Here is a 17868-nt window from a genome sequence, read left to right as displayed (position 1 = left end):
TCTAAAAGGATAGTTCACCCAAAAATTTGGGTCAACACCTCATTATTTAGTCACCCTCATGCTATCCCAGTTGTGTATGACTTTCTTTCTTCAGCAAAACACAGATTAAGAATATTTCAGCTCTGCAGGTCCTCACAATGCAAGTGAATGGTGAACTTTGTGAACTTTGAAGCTCTGAAAGTCAGCATAAAAGTAATCCATAAGACTCCAATGGTTAAATCCAGAAGTGATATGATAGGAGTGGGTGAGAAACAGATCAATATTTAAATCTGTTTTTACCATAAATTTTCCTACCTGCCCAATAGGTGACAAACAAAAGAAGAATGTAAAAGTGAAAGTAAAAAAGGACTTAAATATTGATCTGTTTCTCCCCCCACACTTATGATATCACTTTTAAAGATATGGATTTAACCTCTGGAGTCTTATGTATTACTTTAATGCTGCCTTTATGTGATTTTGGAGCTTCAACATTTTGGCCACCATTCACTTGTTGACACTGGACCTACAGAGCTCAAATATTCTTCTAAAAATCTTTCTGTTCAGCAGAAGAAAGAAAGTAATACACATCTGGGATGGCATGAGAGTGCGTAAATGATGAGACAATTTTAATTTTTAGGTGAAATAATCCTTTAAATGAACGAGCAGCTAATAGGGTGAAAGGTGCCCAGATAGCACACATTAATCTCCGAGATGTCTGATTAAGATTGTTTCCTCTGGAAACCATCCAAAAAATACTTATTGATTTACGTCTTGTAGACGTATTGCTGATTAGAAAGAACGTAAAAAAATATGTCTTCCAAATGTAAACACACACATCAAATAGACGTTTGGATGATGTATGTGGCTATCAGGGTGGTAATGATTCTAGGGCCACTGGTCCAGGGGGGCCCACAAAAAAATGTTAACTATTTTTTTATATGAAAGCAGCCCAGACCAATAATAAAAACAAACAAGTATAACGCCTACCCCCACCCCAATGTTCATGCAAAATCTACGGCCTTGTAAAGGACGCTCATTTGTCAGCACCTATTGGCATAAAATGTGTAATTTGCAGAAATTGGCACTGAATGAATCAGTGAATGAATCAGAACAAATCTTTTTTGTGAAAAGATTCCCCAGCAAACACAGAACGTTCCCCCAACATATGCATTTGGTTTCCGTTTGGTTATTTTTGGAGGGAACCAATTCCTAACATTCTAGGAACGTTAACTTTAGGCTCTATTTTTTATAAATATGAAGGAATGTCCCAGAACATTGCAGGAAGGTTACATGTGACAACCTATAAAAAGTGTACACAACAAAAGAAGTGACAAAAAAATCACTGGGATGACTTCATCAGCAGCTACATTTTTAAGTGAACTAGAGTCAGGAGACAAGTTAACATGCTGTTAAGAAAACCAAACAAACAAAATCTTCAATCCAGAACTACATTGAATGGTTTGAAATCAAATTAAATAATGGTAGTAAAAGACTGTGCTATACCACTCACGTGGAATGGAGAAAGACTAGTAGTAATCTAAATGACTGACTGGAAAGTCAGGTCTGGTTGAGGATGGGCTTTAGATTCAAATTCAAAAACACCCTCACACTCAAAACTTTTCTGTTAAGCTCCTAAATCTAAAACTAGCAAACTAGAACAAGAACATTAAACTGGCGTCCCATGGACACATTTTGACTCATTGGACGCCTAAATTATGTTTCAACAGTCCCATGAAGTGTTTATGTGAGTTAAATATTAGGGCTGGGAATCGATTCCTCAATTCTGAGGCGTTGGGATTTGAGAGTTGATTCGAAATGTTGGAATCGACTCCATAGCTGGAGTTTTTAATTAAAAAATACACGTTATAAAATTTATATATTTTTTAAATGGTATGAAATAAACCAGTACAACAACCTGGATTTTTGAAAGTGTATTGTTTGGGCATTTTATTCAGTGGATAAATGGTACTGGGCAGTTACTGTACATTATAATATAAACCTCTTTCTAAACAAGAACTCGTGAGTGGAAACATACAATTTCAATGCAGGTTAAATAGTGCTTTTAAGATTATTTCGAAAGTTCTTGGAAATACAGGCGCGTCTACTCAAACTTTCCTCAAATCTATCTCATGGGATTGAAGCATCGCGGTATGTGCACCCTCTGATTTATTTTTAGAATGGACCTTTTAATAGTAAATGTCATTCATGATATTATAAATAGTGCAAATAACGCTCAGTTGTCAGCTATTTATTAAGGAGATTTAACTTTACCTCCCGTAAAAAATATGAGTCTGGAATCGAATCCAAAACTAGGAATCAGAATCGGATTTGATTCCCACATATCTGGAATAAACAACCCTGTTAAATATCAGGTCAGGGTGTGAGAAAAAAAAGTCTGAATTTCGGAATTGCGTACTACCATACTGCTCATATAATTTCTGGTACAGACACATATTGCAAAAGTAGTAAGATTAGTATGGATAGTATGCCATTTAGCCTGTGTTCTAAGTGTCACGCTCTTGACCAATCAGATTCGCTCCAGCCCCAGATTCCGTGCCAGTGGGTGTGGTTGCTGTTATGACGCGGCGCTCCTGTCGACACCTTTCAGGAAGTGAATTTAAAGAAATGAGTAATCCAGGAACTCGAACTGATACCAGTTGCGGCGGGCAGGACCGAAGAGAATACAGTCTAAACTTTTTGAATGTTGGACACGCGGAAACGAAGAAGACATGTTAATAAAGGAATTGTAAGTAATATTAGATACACGTATACACATGTGTAGTCCCAGAGAAGTGAAATGGCTTGAACTGGACTCTGGAAAGCGTGTTTGCTAACTTTCGCCGGCTGCTGACTAAGTTGATTTATGTTGATTTTCACGAATTAATAAAGTATAGACGTTGTTGTTTCAATTCGGTGTGTAAATTTGGCGCCACTCAGTTTACATTCACACAGCAATTATACGTTTTATATTCGATTAAATTAGTCTTTGATCAAATTTATAGTCCTGTAAGATTAGAGTCCCAACGATTTAATTGTTTTTACTCTAAAATAAGTAAATACTGCTTCACTTTTATTTTCTTATAACAAAACTGTTTAAAAACTGTAGGTAATATGTAATGTGATTGTCACATGCTGCTGTCCTGCCGGTCACGCGTCATAATGCACCGGTTGACAGTTCATATACTAGTGCACTTTGAAACTTATAGACTGTGAAGTAATTGTACAGTCTAGAACGGGTTTATGCATGCATTATAATGTTCTTTAATTATTTTATATTAATAATGTTCACACAACAAGCTGACAGCACTGCAACATTTCTATAAAATGTCAATGAAAATACATTAGTCGCAATGACATCATTATGGTGATGCCATCCGTGTTGGGCAAATCACAAAAAAAAAAAAAGTAATCCACTACGAATTTCTAACTTTTTCTTAAATTAAAATCTGATTACTTTACATAATACTTCATTGAAAGGCAATCAGATTACTAAATACTTCTACATTACTTACAAAAACACTTTTGTTTCCCCGCTCAACAAATTCCAAATATTTTTCTCTCTAATGTTCAAATAAATCTATTTTCTCCTTGCTCATTGTCGCACACCCTTTACCTGTCACAGAAATGCAAACAGACGTACATATGAACATATATGAATTCCCACTTTAACTGTATTACACATAAATAATGTAGTTTTAGAAATATTTGTAAGAATGTCCTTAAAAGTAATTAATTTAATTGAAAGTCAGTAACTGTAATCTGATTACCAAAATTTAAAGTGTAATGTTACACTACTTTTGGTATCTAAAAAGTCAAAATCGATTACAGTAAATAAATACTTTGTAATACTGATTACACTCATTGCGTTGAGCCATTACTGTTACAATAACTTATGATACTATATATATATATATATATATATATATATATATATATATATATATATATATATATATATATATATATATATATATTTATTATTATTATTTATTGATGCAAGCTGAGTATATATTTATGTTCAGATCTATGTTAATTCTAAAAGATTAAAATACACCTATTCATTAGCGTTAGATCATAATGTATTGTGTATGCTTCTAGGTTAACATTTGTTAATAAACCTGATTCCTCAGCCATGTATAACTAATTTAAAATCTCCTCATGCTGTAAAACTCCTTGTCTTAGAAACTAGGTTATCGTAAAATGCTATTAGTGTTTTGAGACACAGGTCTAGTTGCTGCATCAAGTAACTGCTTATTGGCTTGAATGCTCTATTATTTCTAGGATATTATACATGAATCACATTGTCTTTATACTGTATTGACAGGACTTGTTGTCACTCAAAGTATACAAAGTTGTCAAAGCAATTAAAAATGTGGTCGACTGAATGAGAACCGTTTAAATGTTACCACATATTTTTGATGACTAGGTGATTAATATTTGGCCTTTCTCTTCTGTCTTTTAGCCGAATTGTCCTGCCCATTTCTGTTGAGGAGGTAAGTACTGTTTTTTTTTTTTTTTTTTTCAGCCCTCACAGGTGCTTCTTTTATTTTCCTCAAAATATGCTTCTAATTCAATGTTGCATTCGTTCACTACTTTCAACCTGGTTGTATTGAATAAACTTGATTCAAGGCAGGACAGTTTATGACATATATGGTTGAAGTCAGAAGTTTACATACATCTTAGCCAAATACAATTAAACTCAGTTTTTCACAATTCCTGACATTTAGTCGTAGAAAACTTTCCCTGTCTTTGGTCAGTTTGGATCACTACTTCATTTTAAGAATGTGAAATGTTAGAAAAATAGTATAGAGTATTATTTCTTTAAGCTTTTATTTATTTCATCACATTCCCAGTGGGTCTGAAGTTTAACTTGGGTCAAACATTTTGGGAGCCTTCCACAAGCTTTTCACAATAAGATTATTAAACTTTGGTCCATTCCTCCAGACAGAACTGGTGTAACTGAGTCAAGTTTGTAGGGCTCCTTTCTCTCACACACGCTTTTTCAGTTCTGCCCACAAATTTTCTCTCTGATTGAGGTCAGGGCTTTGTGATTGTCACTCCAATACCTTGACTTTGTCCTTAAGCCATTTTGCCACAAATTTGGAGGTTATGCTTTGGGTCGTTGTCCATTTGGAAGACCTATTTGTGACAAGCTTTAACTTCATGGCTGATGTCTTGAGATGTTGCTTCAATATATCCACATAATATTCCTTCCTTGTGATGCCATCTATTTTGTGAAGTGCACCAGTCCCTCCTGCAGCGAAGTACACCACAACATGATACTGCCACCCCAGTGCTTCACAGTTGGTATGGTGTTCTTTAGCTTGCAAGCCTCACCCTTTTTCCTCCAAACATAACGATGGCCATTATGGCCAAAAAGTTCAATTTTTGTTTCATCAGACCAGAAGAAATGTCTCCAAAAAGTAAGATCTTTGTCCCCATGTGCACTTGCAAACTGCAGTCTGGCTTTTTTATGGTGCCTTTGGAGCAGTGTTTTCTTGGTGAGCAACCTTTCAGGTTATGTCGATGTGTATATATATATAATGTGGATATAGATACTTGTCTACTTGTTTCCTTCAGCATCTTCACAAGGTCCTTTGGTGTTGTTCTGGGATTGATTTGCACTTTTCGCACTAAACTACATTCCTCTCTAGAGGACAGAATGCATCACCTTCCTGAGCGGTATGATGGCTGCATGGTCCCACGGTGTTTATACTTGCGTACTATTGTTTGTACAGATGAACGTGGTACCTTCAGGTGTTTTGAAATTGCTCCCAAGAATGAACCAGATTTGTGGAGGTCCACAGTTTTTTTTTCTGAATCTTGGCTGATTTATTTTGATTTTCCCATGATGTCAAGAAAAGAGGCACTGAGTTTGAAGTTTGGTCTTAAAACATGAAACCTGACAGGGAGCCAGTGCAAGGATTCCAAGATAGGAGTGATGTGATCACTTGCCCTGGCCCTAGTCAGGCAGCTGAGTTTTGCACATATTGCAATTTATTTAATGTAGATTTTGATATTCTTGCAAGGAGAGCGTTTCAATAATCAATGCAACAGAAAACTAAAGTATTCTTCAGCTTTTCAGCCACAGAAAATGATAACATAGGGCACAGCCTTTCAATGTTTCTGAGATGATACAATTATGTTTTAACAGTATTGATGTTTAACATCAACTTACCAAACTATAGTTTGCTAATATTAAATCTGTGGAGTTGTTAAAAAATGAGTATGTACATAGGCATTCAGATTGATGAATTGAAACAAACAATCTGAAGTTTGTGGGAATGCAGCCCAGCTCTACTCTGCAGCAAGCCTTTATATAGCATTGAAGGGCAAATTATAACTAATTGTAACCCAATGCTGAACATTTCAGACTTTATCAAGTGTACCATCTCTACTCCAGCTTACCAAGCAAAGGTTGAAATTGTATTAGCTTTCATCTCTGGCCCTCCCTGTTGTAGTATTTGTTGATATGGGCAAGTGTGTTCCAACCCTGGATACCTCAATGACTTGCCACTATCTTTGTTGCATCTATGATGCTTGTAAAATAAATCAATGAAGATGCTCTTGTCTAAACTGCAGTGATAATGCATACAGGTTTAGCATGTGTAATTGCACTCCATTCTATTTAACTACACAAACAGCTGTGTAATATATGCAAGATTGATGGAGAATTGATATACCCAACCAACTGAAACGGGAAACTCACAGGGGATGTTACATTGTGGAAGTTGGTTTTTGCAGGCATACACTGACCTGATTAACACTGGGGGCAGGGGCTCCTGGGAGCTGATGACCCATTTCTGTCTAGGTGTTATTGGTTGGCACCTATTTTACTGCTGTAAAGGAAATGGGAGTGCAACGGTCGGATTCCATAAGTAAAAATCCTATTTATTTTTTCAGAGTTTGTTCATGGTTGGTATTTACTTCTGTTGAAGCCATCAGCCTACGTTATTTCAACTTCATTTCTAAAACAAAATCACATTTAATGGAGGAACTACACTAATGATCCTGAAGAGAAAGATCCACCAATCAGCGAAGTGCGCCAAATGAGCTCTGCAGCGACCGCTCACCTCTGTGATTCACTGAATGACACAATTGAATTTGTTATTGAATATATCGGAATATTTTGCAATATCAGCACACATGATCACATCAGCACAATGCTTCATGGGATTGTACTTTATCCAATTTTAAATATCACAGTCTTTTTGAAGCAAGTTTGTTTACTTGGCAGCCATTTTTGTAAGTTGACTATTGTCTAGTCAGGCAAGGAAAGCACCTGTCTTCTTGACAGTGTTATGCAAGTTACTCAAAATAAGAATTTCTCTACATATTAGCCCTTCAGCGGTCATAGAAATTCAAACTGTTGTACATATGTTTATAATATTATTTATGTAAATTAATTTTAGAAACATGAATTAGTTTAGGAATATGTGTAACACAAGTAATATATGTACTTTAAAGTAATGAACATATATGTGATTCAATAACTGTTATCCAGTTAAAATGTAATGTTACACTACTTTTTGTACAAAAATTAATTATATTACAGTAATCAATTACTTTGTAATCAGATTACACAACACTGCTTTTTGAATGGGGATAGAAAACTCTGGTGCTCTTTTGGGCTGCCATCTGCAATTTTTCCACACTCCAATTTAAACATACTTTGGACTAATTGCTAAAAATTTGTCTCCCTTTTTTCCAATTCTTCAAAAATATTATTGTGTTTATAATCTTATGATGAACAGATTTCTTTCTTTTGTTTTTGTCCTAAATTTGTAAACTTGTAATTCTGGTTCTGTTCACCCTACCTCACTTTGAAAAGTCTAATTTCATTCCACTAGATGGCAGCAAGCACTAGAAAAAAAAAAACCATATATATATTCAGATTATTCACACATGTAAGCTCATAGATGGCACATTTTTTTGGGGATCTGTCTAAGGTAAACACAGGTGTTATTTGTTATTTTAGTTATTTGGGGCTTACAGCAGCAGTGATCGCCCAATAAAAGAGATGTTTGTTTTTGATATCTTACAAATTTCATATTTTAATTGGTGATTCTTTTGGAAATCTTTCGAACTGTGGTATTAGCACAACAAAATTAACAATACATTCCTGAGAATGAGAGATTTTATGTGATTTATGACTTGCCCATTTATGTGCTATATAAAATACTTTTATTTTGAAATAAAGACTTATACCTCATTACCTCTAGGGGGCGCTAATTTCCCATGCAAATGTTTTTAGGCCTTGTTATTTTAAGTAACATAAATGCAGAAATTATGGTTTTGTCAAAGTTCTGATTTTAAGCTTAGTGTTCCTCACTTTTCTATCACCAGATTAAAGGGGTTGAACACTTCCTCTATAACTGTTTGTTTAAGGCAGGCCAGCCTATATATGGCTATTGATCTATGTGGTTTTTTATATATTCTACCTGCAGTACACTCAGACTTTGTGTGCAAATGCAAACATAATACATTCACTGTCATTATGTTTTTGTTTGTCATGACAACCTCTTTATTCTAGCATGTTAGTCTGCACATTTGCATATGGCCAAGTCAACATTGTTTCTTTCATCTGCAGTATCAGGTGGGCCAACTGTACTCCGTAGCAGAAGCTAGTAAGAATGAGACTGGAGGTGGAGAAGGGGTGGAGGTCCTTAAAAATGAGCCCTACGAGAAGGATGATGGAGAGAAGGGACAGTATACGCACAAGATCTACCACTTACAGAGGCAAAATTATTCATGCAAATACTGTACATACAACATGCAATTGGCTTAATAGATATGATCATTTCAAATGTATTTTCTCTCTGGACATCTTACATTTTCTCTCTGTCTCATGCAGTAAAGTTCCGACTTTTGTACGGTTGCTGGCCCCATCATCTGCTATGAGGATCCATGAGAAAGCCTGGAATGCCTTCCCATACTGTCGCACAGGTACTGCCTGCCGCAGTAGTACTGTTAACCTGAATGTAACTTAAACATGCATCAGTCACATGTATAAAGTACAATCAGTTTGTTAAAAACAGAACTCATAGGAAAGCTGAAACTCAAAACTATGCAATTTTTCTTTTCCATGTGTTGTCTACATCTTCATTCATCATTCCAGTTCTTACGGTGGGTCTATGTGACTATTATGTATAACTATGTGAGACTGCTGTCATCAGATTCACCTATTACTCATACTTGGAGTTAGGGATTTGAAGTTAAACTTTGGCACATAACTTGTCCTGCATTGTTTGTAGGGATAGGCATTTAGAGTAATTTTGTACTTGAGTACTCTAACACACACACACACACGCACGCACAGAAGAAATCGATTACTTGGAATTTTGAATTCAAGTTCAACCTTCAACTTTTTAACCAGTTTTTCTTATAAATATATTTGCACTATGCATAAACGACAAGATCTAGATTCAAATATGAAGAAAAAAATAATTATAATAATAATTCACTCACACATAGAAACATACACTTATCTAAAGGATTATTAGGAACACCATACTAATACTGTGTTTGACCCCCTTTCGCCTTCAGAACTGCCTTAATTCTACGTGGCATTGATTCAACAAGGTGCTGAAAGCATTCTTTAGAAATGTTGGCCCATATTGATAGGATAGCATCTTGCAGTTGATGGAGATTTGTGGGATGCACATCCAGGGCACGAAGCTCCCGTTCCACCACTACCCAAAGATGCTCTATTGGGTTGAGATCTGGTGACTGTGGGGGCCATTTTAGTACAGTGAACTCATTGTCATGTTCAAGAAACCAATTTGAAATGATTCGAGCTTTGTGACATGGTGCATTATCCTGCTGGAAGTAGCCATCAGAGGAAGCGTACATGGTGGCCATAAAGGGATGGACATGGTCAGAAACAATGCTCAGGTAGGCCGTGGCATTTAAACGATGCCCATTTGGCACTAAGGGGCCTAAAGTGTGCCAAGAAACATCCCCCACACCATTACACCACCACCACCAGCATGCACAGTAACAAGGCATGATGGATCCATGTTCTCATTCTGTTTACGCCAAATTCTGACTCTACCATCTGAATATCTCAACAGAAATCGAGACTCATCAGACCAGGCAACATTTTTCCAGTCTTCAACAGTCCAATTTTGGTGAGGTCTTGCAAATTGTAGCCTCTTTTTCCTATTTGTAGTGGAGATGAGTGGTACCCGGTGGAGTCTTCTGCTGTTGTAGCCCATCCGCCTCAAGGTTGTGCGTGTTGTGGCTTCACAAATGCTTTGCTGCATACCTCAGTTGTAACGAGTGGTTATTTCAGGCAAAGTTGCTCTTCTATCAGCTTGAATCAGTCGGCCCATTATCCTCTGACCTCTAGCGTCAACAAGGCATTTTCGCCCACAGGACTGCCGCATACTGGATGTTTTTCCCTTTTCACACCATTCTTTGTAAACCCTAGAAATGGTTGTGCGTGAAAATCCCAGTAACTGAGCAGATTGTGAAATACTCAGACCGGCCCGTCTGGCACCAACAACCATGCCACGCTCAAAATTGCTTAAATCACCTTTCTTTCCCATTCTGACATTCAGTTTGGAGTTCAGGAGATTGTCTTGACCAGGACCACACCCCTAAATGCATTGACGCAACTGCCATGTGATTGGTTGATTAGATAATTGCATTAATGAGAAATTGAAAAGGTGTTCCTAATAATCCTTTAGGTGAGTGTACATTCCAAGTCTTCTGAAGCGATACAATCACTTTAAATAATGGCAGAATTTTCTTTTTGGGAGAACTAATGGCAAGATTTAGGTGAGAGAAGCAGTTTCATTGTTGCAAAGGCACAGAGGAAAATCAAATAGTTTTTTCTAGTCGAATATTTAAAGCTGAAAGAGTAGTCGATTAATCGATTACTTGTGCACATCCCTAATTCTTTGTGCTATGTAAATTTAATAATACCTCAAATCATGCGGCTTGTTCAGGAGAGTGTGCTATTACAAATGTTTTTGCATAAGGGGCCATTCTGACCAAACCCATCCTTGTGCTGAGAAAGCTAGATGGAACGAGGCACGTTTTTAAAAGGTGAAGTACTTTTAACTTGCTGCTCCTGTGGAAAACACTGAAAAAACACTGAGACGCCGCATATCAGTCAAAGGCATCTGTCTAGCGGATGTTTGCCTAGAAAACCAATATGAAAACAGCACAGTCTGAGTGTGAATAGCCCTGTAATCTAGCGATTTAAGATCATGAGTGAAATATCCCAAAATTAAATTTTTGTACTGTCCAAGTTACAAGTAACTGTACAAGTAACATCTGTTGTGTGTGTGTTTTTCCTGTCTCTCTTATAGAATGAGTACATGAAGGACAATTTTCTAGTCATGATTGAAACATGGCACAAGCCTGACCTCGGTGAACAGGAAAATGTGAGTAGGAAGCTGATATAATTTTGTTAAACTAGGATTAACCATGATAATGTAGAAAATTACTACACTCCACTGTGATATGCAAAAAAAACTATATGTTTTGATTTACAAGAACTGAAGGAATCTCTTAAACAATGCTTATATTTTCTGTTTTATTTGTTTTGAAGGTTCATAAACTTGACCCAGAACATTGGAAGAAGGTAGAGGTAGTAAATATTGACATTGCTGACAGGTCTCAAGTGGATACTAAAGTAAGAAAAATTGAGGTTTTACTTAAGATGCGTCACAAAGACATTTAGGCATCAGATTTATGTTTGAGACCCACTGACACTTTTGAGCAACTTTTGAACTTCCTTAACAGGACTACAAACCAGATGAAGACCCAGCCATATTTAAATCACAGAAGACTGAAAGAGGGCCATTAGGACCTGACTGGAAGGTTGTATGGGTTGTTTTACTGTTTGTTCTAGTAGATTTATAGCTACATTTTTGTAGTCTTGGAGATGATTGTTGACCGTTTGTGTCTGTGTGTTGCAGAAAGAGCTTCCTCAGAAGACAGATTGCCCTCATATGTGTGCCTATAAACTGGTTACTGTCAAATTCAAGTGGTTTGGCTTGCAGAACAAGGTGGAAGGATTCATCCAGAAGGTATAAATCTATCTCATATATTCCATGCTGTGTTCAGTTTTACTCAATTTTTGGTCAATAGAGTGTCTATGATAATGCACAGAGGAATGGTGTAGCAATAAAAACTGTTGTGTGTTTGTTTATTTTACTACAGGGTGGGTGGGGCTTTTGTGCAGATGTGTCAGTGGCGCTGAATTAATGGTTTAATTTGTAATGTTGATTAAAAAAAAAAGACATCCATGTGACTCATGAAACATTAATCTTTGTTTTGTTTTTACTTCAGCAAGAGAAGCGACTGTTTACCAACTTCCACAGGCAGCTCTTCTGCTGGTTAGACAAATGGATCGAGCTGACAATGGAGGACATTCGTCGTATGGAAAAGGAGACACAGAAAGAACTTGATAATGTGAGTTCTTTTAGTACTTTAGTCATTTTAATACTTTTTAATATTCGTTGTTTTAAAATTAAGTTACATGTAGAGTCATCAAACAGAGCACACCGTGCCAGCATTGTTTACTTTAGGTAGACCGATATATTTGTTTTACTGATTTTACAGTTTTACAGTGCAAATAGTTACTTTTTGGATCTATTGGCTATCAGCAAATATTTATGTCAATAACTGCTTATAGTTAGTTTTTTTTTTAATAATTATTGTTCCTCCTGTGTTGTTCTGTGGCTGGCATTACAGGATTCTGTACAGTTAGAACAGCTAGGTTCAACAGTATATCAGCGGCCTCTAGAGGTGAAATAAATACAATCAAAGACACCTTGTGGGGATTTGCTAAATCGAAATATGCCATCATTGATAGTATTCACACATATTTGTATCCTGACTTCAATGCATATTTTGTTATTAAGATTAGATAATCAAGTGTTCTAAATTAAAGAGGGAGCATGTAAAGAAAAATACGACTTTATAGAAACGTGCCTCATCAGCACATACACTCTGAAATACTCAAACCAGCCTGTCTGTCACCAACAGTCATGCCAGATTACATTTTTTTTTTTGATATACATACATATAACAATGAAAAACAAACCATATATACATTGAATCAATATTTAACTTCCACTATTACCCCTCCCCAGTCACCAACCCCACCCTGGCCCCTAACGAAATCCCTGTGGTCACTTATAAACACACGCACACAAAGCAAAAAAAATTATAATAATCATACACATTTAAACTATACTTTCTCCACATCCCCTCCCCGAGAGTCCCCCAAAATGCCAAATCAATTCCCCATTTCCCATCAAACAAATTCCAGATCCCCAGCCTTCTGCATGACATCTCCTCGAAAGCTGACACCCTCCCCATCTCCACACATCACTCCCGAATTGAGCGTGCTCCAGCCAACTTCCATCTCCTTAAAATAATCTGTCTGCCTAACATATCTCCTATATTGATGACCACCCCATTGCCTAAAATACAGAGTCTGGGGTCAAATGAAATTTGAGTGCCCAAATTTCACACACAATACTCTGAACCTTCAACCAAAATTCTTGGATCTTAACACACCACCAAAATAAATGGGTTGTGTCTCCATTTTCTGATTAGCATCACCAGCAGGTGGGTGTCTTTAAGACCAAGCCTATACAACCTAGAGGGGGCCCAATAGAATCTATGTAAAATCTTATAGAATCATAAATAGTTAAAATCATAGCCCACACTCCCTCCTCCAATACCAAGTTTACATCTTTCTCCCATAATCTCTTGAGAGAAGTTGAAGCTGCTTCCCCCAGACTCTGAATTAACAGGGAGTACTACGCTGATGCCTCATGACCTTTTCCAAAAGCAGTAATCACCAGTCCCAGAGTATTTGCCACTTTAGGGGGGTGTATGCTGCTTCCAAAATAGTACAGAGCAGATGGCACAGCTGTAAATACCTAAAAACTGAAATCTTGGAATTCCAAAATGTTGAACCAAACATTTGGTTCTCAACTCTCCACTCTTATATAGGTCACAGAGTGTATTAACCCCCTCACAATCCACTCTGACCAGCAGAAATTGGACTTATTAATTCTTAATTTTGGGTTCAGCCTTATGCTCGAGGCAACATTTAAATAAATGTCCGAATGAAACACTTTGGACACTTTTGTCCATCCTGAGTGCAACTGCAAGATAACAGGGTGTAACTTAAATTCTCTGATTAGTTTGATAGAAAGGCTTTGCAATGACGAAATAGGGTCAAGTACTTCCTGTTCAATACAAAACCAGGGAGGGGCTCTCAAGTAGATGTGACCAATGAGCCAAATATCTGAGACTGAATGGTTAATAATAAAACAAAATCTTGGGTAGGGCTAGTCCACCTTCGTCAATCGGTCTATGCAATTTATTAAAATGTAATCTGGAATGCTTACCATTCCAAATGAAGGACTTCGCTATGGTATCAAATTGCTTGAAATAAGAGAGGGGGACATTTACAAGGAGAGATTGTAGCTGGTAGTTGAATTTTGGAATACAATTAATTTTAATAACATTAACCTTCCCAATAATAGATAAATGTAATGAAGCTCACATCGCACAAACCTTTTTTTATTAAAGCGTCAAAATTAACGAAATCACACAAATTTGCTAGGAATAAAATTCCCAAATTCTTAATGCCCTGTTTGGGACACTGGAAGGTGCCAGGCTGAAAAGCTGTTACTGGGCAGTACGCTGTCAGAGCCAAAGCTTTGGATTTAGACCAATTGTCTCTGTATCCTGTGATTTGTAGAAAAGGTATTTATAATTCTGTTGTGGCAAGGCATAGATCTAGTGGGGTTGAAGACAAATAATAAAATATAATCTGCTTAAAGCAGAAGCTTATGCGCTATACCTGCTGCTGTCGCCACCACCACTGGAAAATCATCTTCCTTTCTTATGGCTGCTAATGGTTCAAGGTCAAGACAGAACAATAATGGGGAAAGAGGGCAACCTTGCCGGGTGTAAACTAATTAGAAAATAATCAATGTGCTTGTACCTCTGCTACTGGGTGTCTATAAATTAACTTAATCCATCCAATAAAAGTATTCCCGAACCCGTATATTTCCAAAATCTTAAAAATAATCCTGTTCCATGTCAAACACCTTTTCGGTATCAAGTGAGATGGCAGCGACCAGAGTCTGATCTCAGAGATATATATATATATGAGATGTTGTAACTTAATCTGTTAATACGTAACACGAGACCTTAATCGGATGAGCACAGAAATTTGGCCAGAATTGATCTGGGCCTGCCTCCCTCAGCGGATCACCGAGCCAGAACCCTGTGAGCTTACTTGTTTTCCAGCTTGTGGCCTGTTGTTTTGAGCAGACTCTGGAAGAACCCGTCCAGGAATTTTACCATATCCCGACCTCCTTCGTCAAATTCCAACAATTCAGACGTTATTCCGCAGGTTTCGGTTCTCCCAAATCCTCCAACTTCTAGACGTGCTCCAAATCCACCTTAGTCGCTAGCAGATTAGCAGCTAATTCCCTTTCCGGAGACTCCAGATAATCGATCCGTTTCTCGATATCCCCCACTCTTGTAACCACCTCAGTGAATTTTGTCTCCATGGCGGTGCTCGATCGACGTACTACAGCAATATCCTCCAAGTCAGTAACGACCTTCGTCAGCATTGCTGTTCAAATCACATGTGGTGTAAAAAAAAAAAAAAAATATATATATATATATATATATATATATATATCAGTTGAACTCTGGTGTTTACCACAATCAGTTATGCAGAGGTAAATGCAGTAAAAACCTTTGACTTGAATGTATTAGTATCATTAACAGAGCAGACACCATTTTTAATTTGATGAATGAAAATTAGGCTGTGAGGGACAGAATACAATTCATTCAGTGGGCCTCATTCGCAAAACAAATTTGTGTAAATTGCTCATAAAACTTTTCTTAGTATGTTGTTGCATTGCTTTATAAACCATTTATGAAATACATTGTGCTGGTGTTTCATGAATGAGGCCCAATATGTCATACTGTTACACACCTGGCTTGTTGTCCCAGCAGTTGTTTTCATTGTGAAATTGAATATAGTGTCGAAGCATCTAACGTCTATGAAGGAGGTTGTACAATGTGAGATGGAAAAATCTGAAATTCTCTATTTATTTGTCTCTTTCTTTCTTTATAACCATAGATGCGAGAAAAGGACCCAGTAAAAGGCATGTCTGCTGCGGATGAATAAGGTATGCAAATAACGAATACAGGTGTGGTGATCATTGTTATTATATGTGGAATGAATAATTACTGAGCAATGCTTCTCTCACAAGTGATGTCACAATACCCCCTTCACTCAACACTGGTCAATCGACTCGATTCATTACTCAAATGTCCATTTTTGTGTGATTTTTGAAATATTCTGCTTATTAGATGTGTGCATATGAGAAGGGGAATATTCTAAACTGTAGTAAACAATGTTTATCTCCGTATTAATCTTTGTTATAATTTTTTTTTATTGATTCAATTCATAAGACAAACAAACACAACATAAATACAGAATCAATTATATACATTAAACCCCTCCCCCCGAAAATACCCACCCAACACAAACACACTACAGTGGTCACCAACAATTAGAACATAAAAATAAAAAAAAGGTATACTTTCAAAAAACAACAAGAATGCACATACACATCTAAACTACCAATCCCTCTCCACTGCCCTCCTCGAGAACCAAATATCCACCCCACTTCCTGTCAAACAAATTCCATTTTCCCAGCCTTCTAAAAATGCGAATACAATTAATTGAAATAACATTAACCTTCCCAATTATAGATTCATGTAATGAAGCCCACCTGCTCACATTGCTCAAACCTTTTTATTAAAGCGACTGGAGTCTGTATTAATCTTAACATTTCTCTCTCAATCTTTTTTGTCATCCTTGTATTTTAGGTGCTGTCTAAACAGCAGCAGTTTTGGAAAGAGTCGTTGCAGTGTAATGGGCTGCACTCTCTCTCCTCAAGCTTCACTCCAGTATAGGTTCTCTGTTCTCCACAGCTGTACCCAGGAGGTCTGGCAACACAATGCTAAACCTCAAAGGTTGTTTCTTACACTAATATTTTCTTCAGCCCACTGTGAGTCCATGTCTGCTAGCTTTTATTTTTAAAGTGTCTCCATATATATGTGTTTACCTGTTTTCTGTCATTTGCCTTTTGTTAAAAAAGTTGAAGAACATCAGCACTTAACTGCTTTGAATTTACCCTCACTTCTTGTGTCACCAGCATGTTAACATGTTTCTCTATCAGGCATTTCCACTCTTGGCATGTATGTGTTTTAAAATTCTTACATAATGAAACTACCTTTTATGAGACTTAACCATATGTTTATCGTATTAGAGGGTTACAGCTCAGTCACACTTTTCTCAGGACTTTTGGTAAATTTGAAAGTACTGAATCTTAATAGTGTGATATTAGCAGGTTAACGATAATCAATTAAACCATGTTTACAATAATATATGGGGGTTCAATAACATTTCGGGTAAAAATCATTTTGAAGTTATGAGTGTTAATCATGAACTGAATGGTTTCAATGGTATTTGCATGTTCTGTTCTACTTTGTCCTTTGGAATAATAAACACACTGTGTGTTTACTGAATTTGGATACATTGTAAAACTCATTTATTAAATCTGAATCATGATCTTAAATGGATGGTATTAAAAATAATTTATATTATTATTGGCAGGTGTGCTATTTTTTAATTTTTTTTTATTTGCCAGTCTGATGGGTGCTGATGGAGAGGATACTTGTTTTACAAAAAGTGTTTTTTGTCATGAAGCTACATGATACATGCTAGTTGCTTTTTGTTTTTTCAAAGTAACTATTTATTGCTTAATGTATAGCAAAGTAAATTGTTACTTTTACTATATCAAGTAACTTGTTTTATTTATA

At 36.6% G+C, this 17868-nt stretch overlaps 1 protein-coding gene across 1 annotated transcript; it reads left to right on the top strand.

Moving 5' to 3' along the window:
* Positions 1 to 2584: 2584 nt before the first annotated feature.
* Positions 2585 to 17651, top strand: pitpnaa (phosphatidylinositol transfer protein, alpha a). Its single transcript, XM_052106630.1, has 12 exons — positions 2585 to 2725; positions 4442 to 4472; positions 8570 to 8718; positions 8834 to 8925; positions 9098 to 9105; positions 11298 to 11372; positions 11540 to 11623; positions 11734 to 11811; positions 11910 to 12020; positions 12283 to 12405; positions 16118 to 16166; positions 16873 to 17651. Exons 1-11 carry the CDS (start codon positions 2709 to 2711, stop codon positions 16163 to 16165), a joined length of 816 nt encoding a protein of 271 aa, XP_051962590.1. The 5' UTR covers positions 2585 to 2708; the 3' UTR covers position 16166; positions 16873 to 17651.
* Positions 17652 to 17868: the final 217 nt, after the last annotated feature.

Source organism: Xyrauchen texanus, chromosome 36, assembly GCF_025860055.1.
Source record: "Xyrauchen texanus isolate HMW12.3.18 chromosome 36, RBS_HiC_50CHRs, whole genome shotgun sequence".
Taxonomy (NCBI): Eukaryota; Metazoa; Chordata; class Actinopteri; order Cypriniformes; family Catostomidae; genus Xyrauchen; species Xyrauchen texanus.
Note: the sequence above shows the minus strand (reverse complement) of the source record. Positions and strands in the feature narration are given on the sequence as shown.

Bases quoted from the DNA above. Each gene is read 5' to 3' on its own strand.
- pitpnaa (XM_052106630.1), top strand. The intron at 11,373-11,539 runs GTGAGTAGGAAG...TTTGTTTTGAAG, and splicing joins ACCTCGGTGAACAGGAAAAT to GTTCATAAACTTGACCCAGA. The intron at 11,624-11,733 runs GTAAGAAAAATT...CTTCCTTAACAG, and splicing joins GGTCTCAAGTGGATACTAAA to GACTACAAACCAGATGAAGA.